The sequence below is a fragment of the Podarcis erhardii genome (genome assembly GCF_964252035.2).
Source record: "Podarcis erhardii genome assembly, chromosome: 9".
NCBI lineage: Eukaryota > Metazoa > Chordata > Lepidosauria > Squamata > Lacertidae > Podarcis > Podarcis erhardii.
Window position 1 is genome coordinate 20,186,148 of NC_138512.1, and position 23,576 is coordinate 20,209,723.

At 40.9% G+C, this 23,576-nt stretch overlaps 1 protein-coding gene across 3 annotated transcripts in view; it reads left to right on the forward strand.

Annotated features, from left to right (window-relative positions):
• The window catches only part of NFXL1 (nuclear transcription factor, X-box binding like 1), a 70,458-nt gene that overhangs the window by 41,913 nt on the left and 4,969 nt on the right, over positions 1-23,576 (forward strand). For all 3 annotated transcript variants that reach the window (XM_081875694.1, XM_081875695.1, XM_081875696.1), the window contains 5 exons: positions 5,341-5,481; positions 9,095-9,261; positions 12,520-12,589; positions 17,680-17,784; positions 21,276-21,362. In XM_081875694.1, the coding sequence (XP_081731820.1) occupies positions 5,341-5,481; positions 9,095-9,261; positions 12,520-12,589; positions 17,680-17,784; positions 21,276-21,362 (570 nt within the window). The remainder of the gene's footprint in view (positions 1-5,340; positions 5,482-9,094; positions 9,262-12,519; positions 12,590-17,679; positions 17,785-21,275; positions 21,363-23,576) is intronic.

Genomic DNA, 23,576 nt, shown 5'->3' on the forward strand with positions numbered 1-23,576 from the left:
ATTCCAGTGTAAATATAGATATACATAAGGGAATCTGGGAACTTTTATAAAATCGGGGGAAGTTTGCACAACCTTGAAAAAACCTATCATTCTAGATTGTGATTTACAGCTAATTTGTCACTAGAGCCAAGTAATGCTAAACTGCTACCTCTGTATTCATTACCTTGCACATTCTTCCTTCTTTTGTCTTTTGGTTCTGTTACAATCCTCCATAAGTGTGTGATCCTTATACAGTGGTACCTCGGGTTAAGTACTTAATTCGTTCCGGAGGTCCATACTTAACCTGAAACTGTTCTTAACCTGAAGCACCACTTTAGCTAACGGGGCCTCCTCCTGCTGCCACACTGCCGGAGCACGATTTCTGTTCTCATCCTGAAGCAAAGTTCTTAACCTGAAGCACTATTTCTGGGCTAGCAGAGTCTGTAACCTGAAGCGTATGTAACCCAAAGTACCACTGTAACCTTTCCACTGCCATCTTGATTGAAGCCTTCATCTCCCTTCTCTCTCTCTCTCTCCTACTAAGACTTAAAATTAGCACTCGTCTGGATAATAGCAGCAAGCCTATTTTGTATCTTCTGATTTCTCATCCCCATCCTCTTTAACACCTGTTCTACCTTCTGTTGTTCATCTTCCTTGTTCTGGTCATGATTTTGATGTGTTGCCTTTTGCTGCTCCCTCTTTTCCATTGCTTGTCTTTTCCTCCAGTGAGTTCACATTTTCAAGACATTACATTTCTTCTTCTTTTTCTGTTTTGCTGTGACATCACCAGTATTTCAAGCAGGGATAACCAACATGGTGCCCTCCAGATGTTGCTGAATTCCAACTCTCATCAGCCCCAGCTGGCGTGACCAATATTCAAGGATGATGGGAGTTGTAGTCTTTATGCAGAAATAGGTGCCAAAACTGTAGCCGCCCTTGTCCATTTCAAACAACAAAAAAGCTACACTTCAGTAACATGCTATCTAGTTTGCATAAATTATTCCCCATTCCTGAACACTTGTGTTGTAATATCATGCTGAAATGCCATTAATTCCACATCTTTTCAGAACAATTTGCTGGCACAGTAAATTTCAATGTTAGGCTGTAAACATTCCAGTAGAAGTCATTTTTTATACTGCTTTCTCATTATAATAGGATTATTCTTGCTATCCTGCTGCTTATATAGAGCCAGGCTTTTTGTTCGTTAGCTGAAAAGCTATTCTGAGTGATGTTTTAATTCAAACTTCTGAGCGTGTTCCAGGATGCTGACTCCAATACGTTGTTGCAGCCAATGTGTGGCTGTTGCAAAAAACAGTAGTGTTATGTTTCGTCCTTTTTCTTCACCTGGTAGTATTTAGTAATATTAAATATGTGACGTGTTGTTAGTTTCCAGATTTTACAAATGACCATTTAAGTGGAGAGGTGTCAGTTGAAGGCCAGGAAAAACCTCCAACCACTATTGTCTGTGAAGTTAGCTCTTTATTCAAAGAAACCAAATCAATGCAGGCCTCGTGACCCCAGCAACTCTTCCCCAAAGGTCTTGCCTCAATGAGGCAGTTGCAAGGACTGAAGGTCCCCACCTTCCCACCACTCTCTAAGACTCTTTCCCTGGGTCCTTCCCCAGGGAGGCTCCTTTGCCTTGCTTCTCTTTGCTCCACCCCCCTCATGGGAAACCAGGGGGGAGCTGCCTGCCTCCATTCTGCCTCTTGACCCCCCCACTTTCTAGCCTCCACCTCTGATTCAGCCCTTTCCCACTCACTAAACCCTGTTTTCAGCTTCTGACACTTCCTCCGGTCTGTCTGCTCCCTCTTCTCATTCTCATCGTTGTTCCAACACCAATCCCCTGGCTCTGAGCCTTCTTCCCCTGGGGGTTCCTCAGCTGTTGCCTCACACCACTGCTCTGCATCCAGCCAGTCTGTGACAAGAAGGTGCAGGAAAGCTTGCAATGAGATGATGTTGCATTACTAAGCATTATGCCGGGGGTTATGATACGGGTGGTGCTGTGGGTTAAACCACAGAGCCTAGGACTTGCCGATCAGAAGGATGGCGGTTCGAATCCCCGCGACGGGGTGAGCTCCCGTTGCTCAGTCCCTGCTCCTGCCAACCTAGAAGTTCAAAAGCACACCAAAAAGTGCAAGTAGATAAATAGGTACCGCTCCAGCGGGAAGGTAAACGGCGTTTCCGTGCGCTGCTCTGGTTCGCCAGAAGCGGTTTGGTCATGCTGGCCACATGACCCAGAAGCTGTACGCCGGCTCCCTCGGCCAATAAAGCGAGATGAGCGCCACAACCCTAGAGTCGGTCACGACTGGACCCCTAATGGTCAGGGGTCCCTTTACCTTTATGACACATCAGGTCCAGGAACCAAAAGTGACTCTCGAGGCCTTTGTCTGGCCCTCGGTTACTCAGACACCTTGAACCACACCCCTTGCACTTAAAGTTGCTGTCCATCTAGCATTTCAAGTTTCTTCGTAAGGAAACCAGGAACTTAATTTGTATCTCAAGGTAAACCCAAATTTTGGAATGGAAAGTTAAGTCTTTTTTAAAAAGTACACTGTAACGTATTTTTATATGGTTTTTCTCTCCCTCCCCCCCCCCCAATTTGACATAAAGTCCAAGAGTTTCTGACTTCATTTTGTTTTCACCTTTCACTGCCAGTGCCGTTGGCTTATAACAAGCCTAAAGTTTGGTGAAAGAGGAACATATAAATTTATATTGGAGGAGGATGTATTATTTATATGAACGTGGGGTTTTTCCCCCTGCAACCTGTCTCCTGAAGGAAACATTTTCTTCAGTTTTGTTGCTAATTCTCACCTCTCCCTAAATGGATGTTGGCTGGTTCCTCTGTTCTACCTCTTATCGTCCTTCTGTGAGTTACCTTGGTGTTTTGGATTTGTGAAAATGTTTGTTTTTAGCGGAAGTAATAATTTGAAGAAATTGCAACTAAGCAGAAGATACTGGAACTTCAAAGCATTCCTTACATGCTGTTCTTTCAGGCATGGAAATGGATTTGGTGTTGGAAGCTAACAGCAGAAAGTCTTACACAGCCCAGTTGCTTGTGCTCTTGGTGGATGTGACTGTACACAATTCTCTGAATAAAAAGCAGATTATGAGCGGAATTGCAGGTGTGGTTTGTAGCAAGCCAGCCATCTAGTTACAACTTAATTTATTTATTTTTAACAGGAGAGTTTTGTGTAGCTCCTTCCGTGACTTGATTTCTCTATTTTACGTCCTCCTTAGACCCCTCTACAGTCTACTCCAAACTGGTGTCCTTCCATCGACCCCACACATCATGGCCAATGGTTAAGGATGGTGGCCATTACAGTACAATATATGGAGGGCACCAGTTTGGGGAAGCCTGAGCTACGTGTTCTTGAGACAATGCAATTGATGCTGACCTTCAAGGTTCAATATCAATATCTACTCATGGCTTTTCAGCATGTTTCTTAACACGCAAGCTGTGTAAACATGCTCTAAAGTAAAAGCACATGTAGAAGTTTTCAGGTGTTCCTGGAACCTTATGGGAGAAAACCCAAAGTTAGTTTCTGCCACATCGCTCAAGGTCTAAGCAAAGTAGATTTAGCATCTTGTCTTATTCCAGTGTAGGGCTAAATAAATAAGCTGAACATTTTCCCCTGGCAGAACCCTACTGTATAGAGTGATTTTTTAAAAAGCCACTATGCCCATCGATTACAGAGGTAGGTATTAATTGGAAAGCCAGTGTGGTGTAATGATTAGGGTATAAGACTAGGACCAGGGAAATCCAGGTTCAAATATCCACTAAACCTTGAAACCCACTGGGTTGGGACAGTCACTACTTCTCAGCTTTACCTACCAAAGAAGATTGTGGAATGTTCTCCCCAGAGAGGCTTGCCTGGCGCCTTCATTACATATATTTAGGCACCAGGCAAAAACATTCATCTTCTTCTAGGCCTTTGGCTAATTAAACAATCATTGGCCTTTTAAACTGTGTTGTGGGGTGGTGTTTTTGTTTGTTACTATGTTTTTCTGTTTTATATTGCAAACTGTGATACTCGGATAAAGGGAGATATAAAATGTAATAAATAATAATAATAAATAATAATAGCAATAGGGGCATGTATGCTGCCTTGAGATCCTTGGAGAAGAGACAGGCTGCAAGTGCCATGTTTTTGTTGGATTTTTTAGAATATAAACTTTTAAGAATGTAGCTGATAAAAGAGGCAATGTATACCCAAATGTGTACATCTGGACGATTTTCTTAATTCTGATTGGACTTAACTGCCTGATGCAGAATCATCCCACACGAACAAGTTTCAGTTGTACAATGGCAAATTGAACTGATGGATGTTGTGTTACCTACTGGATTTTATGGGATAGTGGTTGCTAAGGTTTGTAACTAGGGCTGCAATCCTATACACAGTTACCTGGGAGTACCTCCAACTGAACTCAGTTTGACTTACTTCCGCATAGACAAGTATAAAATTGTATTTTGCCTGTTCAAGCTTATTTTATCATGTATTATTATGGATTTTAAAACCTATAATGGGACGTGGGTGGCGCTGTGGGTTAAACCACAGAGCCTAGGACTTGTCGATCAGAAGGTCACCGGTTTGAATCCCTGCGATGGGGTGAGCTCCCGTTGCTTGGTCCCTGCTCCTGCCAACCTAGCAGTTCGAAAGCACGTCAAAGTGCAAGTAGATAAATAGGTACCACTCTGGCGGGAAGGTAAACGGCGTTTCCGTGCACTGCTCTGGTTTGCCAGAAGCGGCTTAGTCATGTTGGCCACATGACCCGGAAGCTGTATGCCGGCTCCCTTGGCAATAAAGCGAGATGAGCGCCGCAACCCCAGTGTTGGCCACGACTGGACCTAATGGTCAGGGTTCCTTTACCTTTAAGCTAGTGGCAGTTTTGAAGGGAATATTTTCCCAGAGTTTCAATTGCACAGCTTCCAAGAATACAACCTTATACCAAAACAGGTTATCAGAGGGCAAACTCTAGAATGTGTATTTCATCATAATCACTGATCTCCAGCAATATATCTGCCACACTTTGGAAAACCTTTGAGGAGTCCAATTATTGTCAGCATTACTTAAATGTCAAGTTCACCCTGGTTCCTGTTTGTGCATGTTTCTGTACTTTTCCTTCTGTCTCAAAAAGAGAGAGAGAGAAAGAGAGAGAATTATGGATTGTCTGCCTTGTCTGGAATATCTTTAGTTCTGATTTGGATCCTTATCGAAGGCAGAATTGATACGGAGTTTTCATATGCTGTTTCATAATTCTGTTGTGCCCATGTGCACATGGTCAAGTTTTAATTCTTACTTTATGGAAACTGTTGAAAGTTGTCCACAGTGGTCCCCATACAAGTTGTCTTCCATCTTTCAGGTGAGTCCATTGGCATGTCATGCTGTGGGACCCTACTCCTGCAAAAGGTTGTGTGGAAGGCTGCTTGACTGCCAGAATCATACTTGCACAAAGGAATGCCATAAAGTTACTGAAACAGATAGCAACAATGATGTCCATAAGGTAAGTTTGACCTTTCTTGCAACACAGCAAAAACCTTGCTCTCAGGTGCTGCAAAATGCAACCAGCTCAGATGCTTTTAAATGTTTTTGGTGTATGGTTCAGTAAGTTTTGACTGTCCATATTAAATGGCAAGGGGTGTGCATGAGAAAGCACCTGGTTGTACATTAAATAATAAAATATGCCCATTCTTCAGTGGATTGTGGAGTCTTGTGGAGTTAAAATTTTATCCAGAAATAATATGTAACAGTCTTGCATGGTTTCTGTTCTTCATGGAAGTTCCTTGTTGGAATTTTAATAGTGTGAGTCAGTTGATAATGCCAAGCAAAATATATGAAATGGAAAGCAATAGCACTTCATATTACCATTGTGACAATTATTTCTTATACCATTATTGCTATACTTTTTAAACTGTTGACCGGAGAGATGTCAGGTATCCACCACAACCCATAAGACCTCTTTCCTCAGCAACAACTGCCAGTTCAGACATCATCAGTGTACATGTGAAGTCAGTTTAAAAAAAATAAAATATTGGAAGCCCTATTTGTTCATTATAAAGATAAAGAAATGGATATGACTTTATTCTAATATTTTATCATTATTTAGCTTCTGACAGTTTAAACTACAAATACCAGAACAAAATAAACATCAAATAAAAAGAACAATACAGCACAATTTTCTAAGTTTCTGATACCCATTTTTGTTTTTATTACTGATCTGGTATTGATTTACATCATTTTTGTTTCACGTAATATTTATAAATATGTGTACAGTATAGAAAACTAAAGCAACAATGTTTTACCTCTGAGTCTTTGGCAGTCTCCAGATGATGTCTTCCCTATTCACAAAATGAAATAAAAGAAAAGCCATATATTTTCAGAATCATTGGTTTCATTTGTAGCTTTTGACATCTCCATTATTTTACCTAATAATCAAATTTTTGACTATAGCTTGTGGTTAGTAAAGAGAGTGAAACCACGATCCCAGGTTTGGGCAAAACATTATGACAAACTTTGGCTTACCTCAGTGTGGTGTGGGAATGAAAAGGACCGGGGGGGGAGCAAAGTGGCTGTGAGCCCCTCTCCCCCAGGAACCCACACATTCACTGGTCCCAGTAAACCAGGCATGGCCAAACTTGGCCCTCCAGCTGTTTTGGGACTACAATTCCCATCATCCCTGTCCACTGGTCCTGTTAGCTAGGGATGATGGGAGCTGTAGTCCCAAAACAGCTGGAGGACCAAGTTTGGTCATGTCTGCAGTAAACCATAGTTTGTCTTAATGTGACATATGAGCCAGGTCAGTCACTGTTTTTCAGCCTGACCTGATCTCATAGGGTTGTTATGAAGATAATACGATGAGAGGGGAGAGTCAGTTGCTGGGGAGAGGGGGGTGCACAAGACTTTGGCAAACCCACCTAATGGAATGAATGCTGGCAAGCAACTTCACTTCCTTTATGTGTGTGTGACTCTAAATAACTGTCATTTCCTAATGAGTTTTTTTTTTTTTTAATTGAACCACTTGTGGAAACAGACTTGTTTCCTGGACACTGTGCTAAAGGAGGCTAAAATCTCTTAAGTAAATTGCCCCATTGAAATAATGTTAAACCTAGTTACAGTGGTTACAAATAAAGATATTTAACCTTTAAAGATTGTCCTCTTATCTGTGGTGAGGAATATGCAGCCATTACTCTAACATGCTCCTTTTCAGCTGTTTGTAGAATAGATTCCTGTCTCGAAAAATTATTTGTTGCTAAGAAGACTATAAAAGTACAGAAATCATACTGATGAATGATGTGTGTTGTGCTGTCATTCACTGCCCTTGATACTATGTACTTTATGGCAGAAACTAAAACCAGAAGGCTTTCTTGAGTAGTAATTTTTGGCTTTTTGTGGGATTTTTTTTTAAACTTCTTGAACCCAGTATCTATTTGAACAGTGACGCCTTAATGACTCAAATTAATCTTTTAGTACTGTGCAGGTGAAAAGCAAGAAAAAGTTTTGCTTTGTGCTCAAATGCCATAGTTACAATCACATAACAATTTCGTTCGTTTTAACCTTTCCGAGATTGACATTTGGTGGCATTAAATGTCATTTGCTTAGTCTCCACCTTTACTTCAGCTCTTGTTCTAATTCCCCTTTTGAAATTCAGGGCAGACTAGCTCAGCTACTTGTGACTGACAAGAGGGTCCTGTGTGGTATTCTGGTGATTTCGTATATAATACTGCATGCATATGTACTAATAATAATAATAATAATAATTAAGGTAAATGCATCTTAGTAGAGGAATTAAGCTAAATGCTTGGTAGTGGGGGTGGGGAGTGAGTTTGGAATGGTATTGAGTGGATGAGAGTTTAAAGGGGAGTTTGATGGTGGGACAGTTTGAGTTCATTTGAGAGTTGCATGGAGAGTGGAGTTAGTGTGGAGTCTGGGAATCTGTGGTTGATGGTGTAAGAGCAGGGTTAGTTTATTAATAGAGCACCAGTATTACAGTAACCATTGCTGTCTATTTAATAAAGTGAAAAATAAGATAAAAGGCTGAAACCATAAGCTTATGTACACCCAAGTAATCAGACAGCCCTTTTTGGTTATTTCCATTTAATAAATTATTGCATTATACCACACACCATTTATTTAGGTACACTAGGGTGGAGTAGTCAGATAAACATTATCTGTAGTGGCAGCAGGAATAAAAGGGAAGTTTTAGAAATACCCATCAAAAACCCAGCTCAGACCTGTGCATCCTGTTAAGAGGGAGTGTGGGGAGTGCCTGAGCATCTCATGGCAGAGGCAGGATTTGGGGTGGGTGGGTGGCATGACAACCTGCAACAAAACGTTGCAGTATTTAATTGCCTTCTAATAGGTGTGCTCCTGTTTAGGGTTTAGCCAGCCAGCCATGCTTTCCTTCAGCAGACCATTCCATCCAGTTTTCAGTTTTTTCTGTTCCACGTTCTGTGGCTGCTGAGCATTCTCAGTCCTCACGGGCTGTTTTTGGAAGGTGTTTTTTTTTAAAAAAACGTACTTCTGAAAACTCCTCATTTCCCAATTGCGTCCTCCAAATGTGTTGATGCTTCCCTGTTGTTTCTCAGTGGCCTTCTTGGGGCTGCAGTCCTGTTGGCATTTGGCACCTGAGTTCGTCATGAGAAGGTGCAATGACAGGGTAATTCTGTATTACCTTTATCTTGCTCTTCATTTGCATTTTTTAAAACTTGTATTCTAGCCAACTGCAGAAGCCACAGTTAGCAGCAGGGAAAGGATCTTGCAGGTATATTTTGCTATGATTGGAGGGGGGGTGCTTCACATGTAACGAGGAATCGCTGCCAGATGACCGTGAAAGAGAGTGCTGTTGGTTGCCTGCAGTTCTAAGTAACCTATGAAGCTTCTCAGTGTGACTCCTAGAAACGAGAATAGTGTGCTATTTTTATACCCTTGTTTTCTGTGTACTTTTGAAACATTGCAGCTTGATTTTGTGATTTGCCTTCCTTTCAAAAATAAAAAAGGTAATTAGGTTTGTTTACTTAACCAAGTGCAACCATGGTTAAAAAAAAAAAAAGGTTATTGAACTAATAAATTGTCCAAAGAACAAATAATTCCACCACTTCATTTTCCCGTGTTACTAGGCAGGTCAAGAATGTTCTCAGTGTGAAGAAGAATGCTCCAAGCCACGACCACCTGGGTGCCCTCATTCATGCCCCCTGCCTTGCCACCCTGGAGATTGCCCACCGTGTGCCCAGATGATACGGATGAAGTGTCACTGCAAACTCACAAGCTTGTACATTGAATGCATGTAAGTAATTAAAGGAGACTCTGCTTCAACTTTGAAAATGTAAAATACTATGCAGTGTGTATGCTGCGTTAGGGAAGGGCTTTTCTCCCCCCTGCCTTTCTTCTGGGATGTTGGAAATGGATAACAACAACAACAACAACAACAACAACAACAACAACAACAATTTTTATTTATACCCCGCCCTCCCCAGCCAAGGCCGGGTTCAGGGCGGCTAACAAGCAATAATAAAAACGTTGAATGAATACAACTTAAAAACAAGATTAAAATACAACATTAAAATATTGAAACATTAAAATATTAAAATGCAGCCTCATCACAGGAGGAGAAAGGAAAAAGAAAAAAGAAAGAAGGGGAGGCAATCAAATTGGCTCCAAGCCAAAGGCCAGGCAGAACAACTCTGTCTTACAGGCCCTGCGGAAAGAAATCAGATCCTGCAGGGCCCTGGTCTCATGAGGCAGAGCGTTCCACCAGGCCGGAGCCAGTGTTGAAAAGGCCCTGGCTCTGGTTGAAGCCAATCTAACTTCCTTAGGGCCAGGGACCACTAGGGTGTTGTTATTTATGGACCTTGAGGCTCTCCGTGGGGCATACCGGGAGAGGCGGTCCCGTAGGTACGAGGGTCTAGACCGGTGCAGCAAACAGCCTGTTTAAACTGGCTTGGAGACAACTGTGTTTGCCTGCTTGGTCTTTCCAACATCTGCACATGATATAGGGGCCCATATCCATAGCGTTCCTGTTCTGGCAGGCTGGTTTTAGCAACTGCCTTGCCACATGCAGTTAGAGCCATTCCTGAAGGGGATTCTGTAAACTACCTACTGGAATGCTGGGAAGAGAAATCCTGAGAAACTGGTGCAACCTAAGGCTTGTTTGAGCACATCTAACCAAGAGAGAGAGACACAAGGAGGTGTGGAAAATGTTTGCCCTGGAGATCATGCTAGCCAGCAAAGTAGCAGGGACTTTTGGCCCATTGGACAGCCAGCTTGTAGGATCTTGCTCTAAATCGATGTTGCTGGCATATCTTAGCATGGTGTTGAACAACAGTGGCAGACTTGGGGCTTTCAAATTTCCTTGGTGCCCTGTGCAATGCCAAAATTTGCCCCTCCCACCCTTCCTTTTCTAAGTCATTGTTGTGATGTTCCCTGCTGTTCCCTCTCTGCTCTGCGCCCAGTGAGCGCAAACCAGTTGCCCTCCCCTAAATCTGCATCTGTGAAGAAGCCCAGATGTTGACATAAGCACCACATATGCTAACCGTTCTGAGATAATGTGCTTTCCCCCTGTCATAAGAGCGTATTCACTGAACACACTTTGACCTCATTCACGTGTAACACTAAACCAAACCATGGTTTAATGCAAGCATCTTGGCTCCTGATGGGGAGATTGCAGCTACTTTGCTCTGGTGGTTCTGCTGTGCTAAGTTAAGCTATGATTTGGCTTTGCATGTTGTCTGGGTCATGGTTTAGCTTACTCCAGACAAACCATGGTTATAGCTTATGGTTTCTCTGAAGAGAGCGAAACCACAAGCCCGGGTTCAGTGAATCTCAGTTTCTCTCTCTCCCGCCATTGCTAAAAGCAGTTTGTTCCTCCTGGCTCTCTGTTCTTCTGTCAGTTAAGTGTTTCTCTTCTGCAGTCTTTCCCTATTTCTGTTGGTTGCCACAGTGTGTCTGTACTAACACACTGTCTCTGTGTCTTGTCATCTTTCTTTCCCTGCTTTCCCTGCTTTGTTAGAAAAAAACAAAACAAAACTCTGTCTTTCTCTCTCTGCTTTCTCCATAGTCTTATTGTGCCTTTCTGTTTCTGTGTATAATTCCTTCTTTGCTTTGCTGTATTTTCTACTGGCTGTCCCTTTCCTATACAGTGGTACCTCGGGTTAAGAACTTAATTCATTCTGAAGGTCTGTTCTTAACCTGAAACTGTTCTTAACCTGAAGCACCACTTTAGCTAATGGGGCCTCCTGCTGCTGCTGCGCTGCCGCTGCACGATTTCTGTTCTCATCCTGAAGCAAAGTTCTTAACCCAAGGTAATATTTCTGGGTTAGCAGAGTCTGTAGCCTGAAGCGTATGTAACCCGAGGTACCACTGTACTTTCTGAGGAGACAGTTGCCAGTTGGGAGAAGCCACTGGCCATTTTCATCGCGTCCACCATTGCTGTCAGCGGAGCAGCAGCACGGACAAAATTTGATTGGCTGCGGCATATAGTGGCCGCGCATCAGCTGCTGCTCTATGGCATGCCGTCTTTACTGCCTCAGATCGCTCCTGCGTGAGCCCACAATCGGCTCTGGTCATGAGACAGCTGTTAGGGGACTTTCTGCCTCCATTTCAAACAGCTGACCCAGCTACTTTAAAGTACAACAGCCACTTTCCGCTTCCTGGGGCTGGATTACACAACAGTTTCCAGCGTAAACTATTGCCACTCAACAGTTATGCCAAAAAGGTCGCCTTCTGCTGACAACTTCTGCTATTTACTTCCTACTTCCAACAGCACCCCAAGTGTGTGTGTGTGTGTGTGTGTGTGTGTGTGTGTGAGAGAGAGAGAGAGAGAGAGAGAGAGAGAGGGGCAGACAGACCTGGGTGTGCTGCATGGCTGCAGCTAATTTTTGCCTTCTCTGTGTGCATTGGGGGATCGGCGGTGCCTGTTTCAGTGGGTTTCTTCCTGCATTCTAAGTGCAATATTTTCATTTTGCCACCTGTGCTGTATAACTGTCTTCTTTCTAGTGCCTAGGGAAGCGGACCAGCCTGCACCTGAAGCGATACCTAAGGAAGCAAAGCAAAAGTCTAAGCTTTTTCAGCCCACGAGCTATGCTGCCATCACATTTGGTTTGGAGGCTAAGTGACACATACGTGGCATGCAAGCCATTTTTTTCATTAGAAGAAATCATTTAGTAAACATTGGGTTGCTAATGAGCCCCGTTCAGCTGCCGGCAAAGTGGCAAGAGCAATAATAGCATGCATTAGTGTTGTGCTTCAACGTCCCCCAATATACTGCAGACTTTTAAGAACAAAGTACTACCGTTTTTATGAGCTACTTAACAAAGATGAAAACAACCGAGTTTGGTGGCATCTTAAATACTAACAAATGTATTACGGCATAATCTTTTGTTTATTAAAACCCACTTTCTGAGATGCGTGACATGTTGCCTTTATTTGACAGGATGTGCTCTCTCTCCCTCTCTCTCTCACGCACTTTGTAAACAGTGTGTACTTGTTCATTCTAACTCCTTTTTAAATATTGTTGTTTTTCTCGATTTAACTCTTATTTCTTCAGAAAAATCACCTGTGCTGACTTAAAGGAAAAAGATGAGCTGAGTTCCTGCAAAAATCAGTGTCCAAAAGAGGTAAGTTATATATGAATTAAAAATATTTGGGGAATATTTAATAAGTACTGCAATCCCCCCCCCCTTCTTAAAATTTATTTTTTGTGTTGTTTTTTTACTTATTAAACACTGGCAAAATCACATGAGGTACTTAAGTGTGTATTCCCATTTGCAAGTGTGCTTTTATACCACACTTTCACTGTGCAAAACTCTGGTGGTGGTTCGTTGTTGTTGTCGTTCTTTAAACTGGTAGGGAAGAATAGAGAAAAAGTATATCATTCTGATATATGTGTTATGCAAGATGAATAAAAAATGATTTAATAACATAAAAAACTTGTAGATACTAATTTCTTCTTAATTAATAACTTGGATGATATTGGGTCATTTGGATGTAAGCATGCTGCCTAGCTTGTAAAAGGGATGTGGGTGGTGCTGTGGTCTAAACCACTGATCCTCTTGGGCTTGCCGATCAGAAGGTCAGCAGTTCGAATCCCTGCAACAGAGGGAGCTCCCATTGCTCTGTCCCAGCTGCTGCCAATCTAGCAGTTTGAAAGCATGCCAGTGCAAGTAGATAAATATGTACCACTGCAGCAGGAAGGTAAACAGCGTTTCTGTGCGCTCTGGCACTCGCCACAGTGTTCTGTTGCGCCAGAAGCGGCTTAGTCATGCTGGCCACATGACCCGGAAAGCTGTCTGTGGACAAACGCCGGCTTGGCCTGAAAGTGAGATGAGCGCCACAACCCCATAGTCACCTTTGACTGGACTTAACCATCCAGGTGTCCTTTACTTTTACTTAGCTTGTGTAATTAAGAACTAGCCTTGTAACAACAGGCAATCAGGAATTCCAGGCAGGTGTGTGAGGATGAGGGATGGAGTGCTTTGTCCCACCTTCACCAGCACCCAGCAGGCCATCATCATCATCATCATCATCATCATTATTATTATTAACAAATAACTTTTGGGGGCTTATTAGAAGGGTACATTAACCCTACTGTTAACCTCTAAATGGAAATTGTAGAACGCACAGAAAAGTGTACATTTCTTACAAAATGGAAGAGTTTAAGGCCAGAACATGCAGGGTTTATTTTCTCTTTCTTGTTGGCAAGGGGAAATTAACTCTTCCCATTAGGGCTTTGGGAGAAAAGCAAAACGCTTGTTAATCTCTAAACCAGAGGTCACCAACCTTTTTGGGGCTCATGGGCAGATTTACAAACCAGAGAAACGGTCATGGTCACCAAGCACACACCACAGTTGTGTATTCACACGTACACACACACACACTTCCCTGTCCCTAGCAATTAGGCTTGGACAAATTAAAGAGGTTAGATCTTAAAGCCTGGGGAAATAAATAAGATTTTTGCCACTGAGTAGACCCTTTTCCTACTAGCCATGGGTTTTCCCTCGCCAGCCAGTAAAATCATCCACCTCTGTAACAACTAGGCTACAATAGAAGGCTTTCCTCCCTAAGCCTATTGGAGCCATCACTTCCTCCACTAACACGCTCACGTAGCTGCATGCAATTACTAGTTTATTTCCATGTTATTTAAAATTAACCTAGTTTTAAGTTTTAAAACTTAGCATTTACATTTTTATTTATTTAAACAATCCAATTAAATTTTTAATAATAATAATAATTATTTAAAAATGTGAGGTTTTGAGACATTTGTTTGGCTACAGTAGTACTAAGCACAGAAGGAGCTTTCACTGTCTGGTGCAAGTGATACCTTTTTAGTGTCCCTCTCCTTTTCGCTTTAGGGATCAAGCAAACTTTGATGCTGCCAGAGGCAAAACTTTCAGTGTCCTCTAACAGAAAGTTTATAGAAACAGCAACTAATGCTGACATTTTGCTATTATGGAATTCAAGGCGGTGTAATGTAAATTTAATTAGATGGTATTATGTTTTGTAAGTATTTTGCATTTTATGACATTTTGTCCCATCACCTTAAATGGGCAATTGCACCCTAAAATGCAGCGTATAAATTATTAAATAGAAATAGGCAGTAGTTGTGTTCCAGTGTTATGAGAATCAGCCGAGTCCCTCTGCATGTTTGCATTTTACTCTCTACTCCTTCTGTTGTGGCTGCAAAGAGATTTGAAGCTTGCATTTTAGATTAACCACATTTTTAATGCGTGGTCTGAACCCTAAACTGTGTTTATTCTTAACTGTGGTTAGTAAAAAAGCAAGTATCTTCATAAACATATTGTTTGAAGTTGGATTGTTTGTCTGCATTCAGGGATAGGGTAGACAGAGAGGTTTAAACCTCAACACCCTCACGGAGAACCAAATTACCCTCTCCCCAATCATCAGATGTATCAAATACAAATGTGGGGGATATGTAAGCCTCATGGGAGCCTCGGCTCATGGTCATATTGTTGAGCTATGGTTAATAATAATAATAATAATAATTTATTATTTGTACCCCGCCCATCTGGCTGGGTTTCCCCAGCCACTCTGGGCGGCTTCCAACAAAGATGAAAGATACACTAAAATGTCACATATTAAAAACTTCCCTGAACAGGGCTGCCTTCAGATGTCTTCTGAATGTCAGGTAGATGTTTATCGCTTTGACATCTGATGCGAGGGCGTTCCACAGGGCGGGCGCCACTACCGAGTGTGGCATCTGAACCAGCCTACTGCTAAGTTATTAGACATTGAGGTCTTTCATAGTATTTAATTTGCTTTTTATCACTTTGATGTAAAGCTATAAAAATATACTGTATAAGGCACACAGTATGTCAGAGAAATGCTTGTTTCTTGAGCAGTGAATAGAATATTGTTTTGACGGGCAGAATGTGGCATGTGATTTGAGTCATATTATTTTATGCTTAAGTTCCAAACAATGTGAATTAAAGCTTGCTATAAGAAAATGTTAGCATTACATTTTTTAAAAAAAAAAAAAACCACACACAAAAACCACTGCTCACTTAGAAAGTCATGGTGAAATATTTGAGAATGATGCCTGATGTTTACTGGTTTATTTTGTTTTTATATTTTGCTGGAAGCTGCCCAGAGTGGCAGCATATTAATAATATAAATAATACAATTAATATAATACTGAGGTCCAGCGCCGAGGGCCTTCTGATGATTCCCTCCCTGCAAGAAGTGAGGTTACAGGGAACCAGGCAGAGGGCCTTCTTAGTAGTGGCACCCACCCTGTGGAACACCCTCCCATCAGATGTCAAGGAAATAAACAACTATCTGACTTTTAGAAGACATCTGAAGACAGCCCTGTTTAGGGAAGTTTTTAATGTTTGATGTTTTATTGTGCTTTTAATATTCTGTTGGGAGCCACCCAGAGTGGCTGGGGAAAGCCAGCCAGGTGGGTGGGGTATAAATAATAAATTATTATTACTTTTACTCATGCAACTCAGCTCAAATTAATTGCTCCCAAGAAGTAATGGATGGTTTAAAAATCCTAGGAGAATAGAAAGGTCTTTGTTTATGTGGTGACAAAAAGATATTAACTTAAGTACCAGACAAGCCACAATGGGGATGATATCCCATAACCCCTGTTGGCTACCCACTTTACCTCTCAGTGCAGGAGGAGTCTGTCCTGGTTTTACATGAACTGTGTGGGAACATGTTGAGCTGAATTCTGGGTGCTCCACTGTGTCCACCTGACTATTGCATATATGCTCAGGACCATGTTTGAATCGGCCCACGGAAGCGAAAATCACTGTATTAAAAACTTGTTGGATAAATGTGCAGATGCTGATACCTAAGCATAAATTTGAACTTGAAAGCATTTATATACCCCCATCTGGTTATACATTTGGTTATATCATGTATTGTATAATGCAAGTAGTCTTCTTGATTTATTAACATAAAAATACATTTACTAGCAAACTGAAAATGTCAAAAACAGACATTCTAAATATTAAAATAATTATGGCCCCTGTGACATTTCCCCCCCTAAGAGCAGTCTGCAGAAGCAAATTCACATTAAAAATTAGGTTCTCCAGATAAAAAAAATCCCCCCAACCTACTGGAAACAGAAGTATCTCTATAAATCATGAACTCCAATGCAGAGTTTAGGTCCTTGCTTCTGAGTTTGTTTGTTTTAAAAAAATACTCTTTAAAAAGTATCTGAAAGTGCTTACACTTATTTTTCTTCGTGTTTGTTTCATAGTTTTGAGAAACAAAACTTGTTACTTCAGTTTTTGAAAAAGCATACGGGAAATAATGGATGTTTTATTGGAATCCTCCCAGAATGGCCATGTTCAGGCATTTGGGGCGAACATGTGTAGGTTTAAGGAATATTAGAAGCCCTTTCGGTCCTCCTCACTGAATTCAGGAACTCCTGAGATTGTGCCATGGTGTGGGGAGACACCGAGGGCTTCCTGCAGCCAATCAGAAGCCGTGCTTTGGTTTCCGAACGTTTTGGAAGTCAAACGGGTTTCAGGAAAGGACTCCGTTTCACTTCCAAGGCACAACTGCATAGGTTAGACACGTTTGAGGTGGGTGCAGAACTGGGAGCTGGATTGCTTATCTTTGATATTGGAATCCAGTAGACGTTTGCAACATTTGAGCAACTACATTCTGAACAGCGGTCATGCTAGATAAAGCATGACAAATGACAAGACAAGAATGTAATTGTTGCATTACAGTGGTGCCTCGCAAGACGAAAATAATCCGTTCCGCGAGTCTCTTCGTCTAGCGGTTTTTTCGTCTTGCGAAGCATCCCTATTAGCGGCTTAGCGGATTAGCGCTATTAGCGGCTTAGCGGCTAAGCGGCTATTAGCGGCTTAGAAAAAGGGGGGGGGGAGGGAAAAAACTCACAAGACTCGCAAGACGTTTTCGTCTTGCGAAGCAAGCCCATAGGGAAATTCGTCTTGCGAAGCGCCTCGAAAAACGGAAAACCCTTTCGTCTAGCGGGTTTTTCGTCTTGCGAGGCATTCGTCTTGCGGGGCACCACTGTAATTGTATAGAAGATATCTTTGCATCATAGCTTCCAAAATCTTCAAGGATTAGGAGCAGAATAAATATGTAAGGAGCAAATGCAAGTCAACACTAACAAAGCATTTATTTAGCAGTCTTGAAATGCCACTCAAGAGTCGTACTGGTGCTCCATTTCAGAGTATCATTTTCTTTCCACCACCCCATGTTATAGTTGTCCTGTGGTCATCGATGTAAAGAGATCTGTCATTCTTCCGACTGTCCTCAGAATTGCAACCAGAAGGTTAAAGTCAGGTGTCCTTGCAAGAGACTCAAAAAGGTAATTTCATACTCTTCTGAAATCTGTACTTTTCTATTAAAATATTTGATTGATATTTTTATTCAATTTTTTTAAAAAATTATGGTATTGTTATACCACTCTTCATAATATCTGACCCAGGATGGATTTGTGGTATGTGTTAAAGCAGTAAGTTATATAGGATAAAACTATTAAAATCAATAAACTGAGGGCGCAAATTGTGTATCAGTTAAATGGCAGAGTGAAAACTTTCTGGTGTTTAAGACTCAACATCCTTCCAGTTTTTTAAATATCTGAGAAAATAAAAATGTCTTTACCTGACACCTAAGCTATAACAGTGGGTGCTAGTTCCACATAACTTTTGCTAGTTTTTTACATTTTAGATATTGAAATTATTTAAAAATCATTTAACATTTAATGTGAGCCACCTTGATAAATCGTCTCTGAAAAATGGATAAATAAAAATTTTCTCTAACGTGAATTCCAAAATTCCCATGAACTGCAGTGATGCAAATATAATTCTGAAATGGGGCAAATACTATGGAATTTCTACCTTTATAACACAAGGGGATTTTAGAGTGAAGATGGTTGCTTAGATATCATAGCCTTAAAAGAAATCATCACACAGTTAATTGAATTAAATGTGTTCAGACTTCAGAATTATCCTGGGAAATATATGGTATAGTTTAGCTCAAGTATGGCTAGTCCAGAGTAAGAAGAGGAAATACGTTTTCCTGTCCAGAATCAGAAAAAAGCATATTAATTACATAAAAAACTGGACCAAGAACAGTTGTTAAACTTGTGAATCCCTAATGCATTTTACAGAAGACTTTCTCGTAGTCTCAGTGCAACTGTGGTGTCATCATCACCCCTGAAGCAGACAGTATAATGGACAAATGACTTCCTCTTACATGACATTATTAATTTTTTTGCCAGAAAGCAATAAGTTTCATTCTTAATAACACTTTTCTGAAAAAGAAGAATTGCTTGGCACAAGTAGTGTCTGGCTTTTTGAGGAAACGGAATTTATAAATGTAACAAACAAATAGTGTATAACGTCATCTTTTGGGATCTGAGATGCTCACATAATCCATGCCTGCAACATGGGACCCATCTCTCTCTCTCTCTCTTACATATATGTCTGCTTTCATTTTCCTCTATCTTTTTTGTATGCATACCTGATTAGAGCGAGTCCCTAAAACGTTTTGTGTTAATTGCAGCACCTTCTATCAAATATAAGGCTCATATAGGAAATGCTGGAAAGTCATCTTAAGAAATCAGCTGTTTGGTTAATGCACTATAAAGAACACAAAATGTTAGTCCATTTCAGTGTTGGAGAATTTAAGTTTAGCTTCTCCACTGAAATCAATGTGACACAGAAGTGTTGAGCACTGGCTGGATCAACCCAAAGAGATGTGGGCATTTTAGACCGGTGTTACCAAGGAAAGGGGAGAGACAAAGAAGGTGAAATGGCATTTGTGAGGGTGAGACACCTAACAAAGACACTAGTCCAAGCTTCTCACCCACAAAAGAGTATTAATCTCTTTATTAGTGTTTGTAACAAGGCTAATGGAATATTCTGAATTTGGCTTGCTTATCCACTTCAGTGAGAAAAGCATATATGTGGCTGGAGTTGTGAAGCGAAGAGTTGTGTAATTTCAGTATGTGAGGAGAAGAGTTTCTTATTCAAAGAAGGAGCACCCACATGACATACAAAAAAAAGAAAATCTAAAAAATAAATCAATAGGGAAACCTTTAACCTCTTAGTCTTTGTAGTACAATTATTGCTTTCACTAGGTTCTCAAGGTTAAACTGTGAATACATGCCTTGAAAAATGTATTTTTTGGATGTAAATTCCCCAGTCCAAGAAATCATGAAGACGAGCTCAAGCACTCCCTTCATGCCCAAATTTAGACCAGGCTTCCTGCTTAAAGTTCAAGTTTCCCAATTTGGACGTTGGGAGAAATGTGGTTTAAAAAATGAGCAAGTCTGTTTTGAAGCCAGGCAGCAATGAAGAGAAAGCTCATTGCTCATTAGCACTTCAACAAACTCTGCTTGGTTAGAAAGACAACTGGACTGTTGCTTTGTGTTATGTGAATAGTCAGTTACCATGTCTTAAATGTTCAGTGGTGAGAAGTACATTTTGGAAAAGTCTACTTTACCTTTGCTTTCCTACCCAGCAGACTCACAGGGCGGCTTACAAATTTCCATCTAAAACAATCTGAACTAGATATCAGATGCTTAACTAATTTCATTTATTATTGAAAGAAAAGCAGCTATTCAAATCTCAATGAAATGTAGGATTGTGCTGAATTTTATAACCATCTGATTTATGTAATTCGTAACCTAAAGCGTTAAAGTCTTGTGACAGAGAGAAAAGATTCCTTGGCACTCCCCCCCCCCCTTTAAGTCCTATTTTGGGTATCAAAATTGATGAGATAGTACTTATAGTAGGGCTTTTTCTTAATGTAGTGTGTTCTCATGAATGCAGAGACTATTAAAAAGCAACATAAGATGTATCCTAGCTACATCTTAACTGTGGTAAATATTCCTGTAGGTTTATAATTTAACTGTATACTGGTTCAATTCATTCCAAGAAGGAAACGTACAAACCAGTGGCTTATCCTCAGTCCTTTAACTGGTTTGTTGTTGTTTTGTGCAAGAACATCAAGGTTTAGTGTCTGTGCTACTTCAAGAAATGACTTCACACATGAAAGTAATTTTTGGTTGTGTTCTTTGGGCTCTTACTATACTGCATCCAGGGACGCGGGTGGCGCTTTGGTCTAAACCACTGAGCCTCTTGGGCTTGCCAAACGTAAGGTCGCCAGTTCGAATCCATGTGACGGGGTGAGCTCTTGCTGCTCTGTCCCAGCTTCTGCCAACCTAGTAGTTCGAAAGCATACCAATGCAAATAGATAAATAGGTACTGCTGCAGCGGGAAGGTAAACAGTGTTTCTGTGTGCTCTGGCTTCTGTCACAGTGTCCCATTGTGCCAGAAGCGGTTTAGTCATTCTGGCCACAGGACCTAGAAAGCTGGCCGTGGAAAAATGCCAGCTCCCTCGGCCTGAAAGCGAGATGAGCGCCGCAACCCCATAGTCACCTTTGACTGGACTCAATCGTCCAGGTGTCCTTTACCTTTACCTTTACTGCTTCTACGTTTGCCCTCCTCTTCCACTTCTTCTAAGGTATAGTTGCCTTGTTCCCTTAACATCTGGGGGGCAGTAACTTGAGCTTATTTTGAAGTTATTCATTTGTCCACCTCCAAAAGTAGTTTCCAAGAGCGTATGTCAGATTTACAAAACACTTGTCACGTAAATGTTGGTTATGGTTGAACGTATCTCGTGATGAGTGTTTTTATTTGTAATTCATTTACTACGGGAAGAAAATGGTTTGCAAGCTAAATGGCAGGAGAAGGATTCTTCGGTTATATAGGAAACAGTGTTTAGGCGTGTGTGTTTCGCGATCAGGCTAATGAAGAAAAATAATATATTTTGTTTGGACCCTTCTTCTAGGAGCTGCCGTGCAGTAAGGTTCGAAGAGACCTAGTTACGTTAGAATGTGACACTGTGTGCAAGGAAATGAAACGGAAAGCTTCTGAGGTAATTTTCCTTTTGTGGTTGCAATATATTCTCACTGCTTCAAGAGGCTCATGCAGAGTTATTTTCTAAAATTATTGTGCAAGAAATAGAATGCAATTAAATCCGATGTTCCCTGTTCAACAGCTGTTACATGTTAAACTTTGCTTTTTATGTATTGTGGAAAGTTTGTCATCTTGCCTTGCTGTTTATGATAAACTGTTAATACTATGAGCCTCTACACGTGCTGTATTAGAATAATGTTGCTTATGTCTCTTGCTTCCTACCTTTCCCCCCCAGTTTGGAATGTTTCTTGAAGAAGGTACACATTCATTCAGTTGGGGCCTAGGGGGCATGAAATGAGTTGCCCTGCCTTGTTCAGTTTGTTAATTTGAAGTTAGGATAGTGTAATGAATACATCTATTTAAAGTTCCAAAAATCTGATAACTAGTTTAATGCTCATGTGTGCGCACATGCTTCTCTTGATCTCTTACCACTTGATGACTACTTGGCTGGATATGAGAGCAAGTTGCATCAAAAAGAACAAGGAGTTTTGTGGCACTTTAATGAAATTTGTTTTGGCATAAGCGGACTGCAGTCCACTTCATTAGATACATGGTATTATCCTGAGTTGGGGAGAGGGATTGCAAACAGCGGGGTCAACTAGAAACAACATGCAGAAAAGGGTAGACAACGAAGGTTTTATAATTAACAGTGGAAATTCACAAAGCAGCTGCTGGTAAACACAGACATCCTGTCATCAGTAAGCAAATACACTTAGTGTGCCAAAATATTTTTGTCTGTGTTCAGTCCAGAAGTGATCGCATTGAACCACATAGTGTATTATAATAAGTTGTTTCATATTGCCATGCCCCTTTTAGTTCCTTGACCTGGGATAACTAGTCAAAGGTCACTTACAGGGTGTCCTGGGAAGTTGACATTTTTCACCACTTTTGAATATTGCCATTTCTGATGCCAATTTTGCAACCTGTTGTTGCTGCTGCTGCTGCTGCTGTTGTTGTTATACCCCGCCCATCTGACTGGGTTGCCCCAGCCACTCCAGGTGGCTTCCAACATACATAAAAACAAAAAATTACACATTAAAGTAAGGAACTCTGTTAAGGGATGGAAGAATTGGCATCTTCAGGAGGCATTGGGCCGAAAGCCATATGTGCTTACACAGATAAGAGCATGTGCAACACAGATAAAACATAATATGCAAAGAATGTAATAAGATTTCCACCTGACTTTTTGGTAATGCAAAGGGAAATGAAAGCCATAGATCTGGTTAGGCAATGTATTCTGGATTTAGATTTCCATGAATTGTTTGCAGACATTAATGCACCTATAACATATCTCCCCTCTACTCAAGACTAGATGTTGAAAGTTCTCTTCCACATACGTAACAAAACTTAAATTACCCAAAGTGTAAAAGAGTGATTCCCTTAACAGGAATGAATACCTTTCCTTCTGCAGTTAGATCATGATGATTCAGAGGGCAGTTGACTTGGAGGAGCACTGGTATCAGTGTGGACAGCCAGAGTGCTGAAGTGCAGTTCTGTATAGCTATCCAAGATAGAAATGTATGTATAGTAAAGTGGCTGAGATACAAAAAAAGACTGGGGAGAATAAGATATATAGGTCTTCCTACTGACAACCCAGACCCATCAAATCATATTTGATTTAGCCAGCTTCCTAGCTGCAGTCCTTTCTATTAAAAAGTAATGGGCCCAATCCCATGTGGTTGACTGCCAATGTGATGAATATTTGTAGCATTTCTTTCCTTTGTGTAATGTGCTATTGTTTGTTAGTATTGGTGTAGTGTAGAAAGCTGTGTGTCTTGTTTTTTATCATGTTTTTGAACACTTTATTATGCCCAGTTGATGGCCGTTGGCTAACTGAAAAAGACTGGGCAAAAAGTCGCGTGTATACTTTTGGCTACCTGAGCATGGGTGAGGGGAAAACTGTAAAAATGCAAATTATGCATGGATGGAGGGGAGTCCTAGTACAGGTGTATGACAGGAGACTCAGTATTTTGTAGATGGAAAAGAGTTGGAATGTGAAAAAGGAAATGTTTCAATTTGTCTGCAAGCATAGCATTAGTTTGGTTTGGAAAGAGGGCGACAGATATGACAATGATGATGAATTAATTTTTTTTACCACTCTTCATCTGAACAATATAGGGTGGTTCACAACTTAAAAAGACAAAATGGGAACTCAAAATGCATAATAAAACAA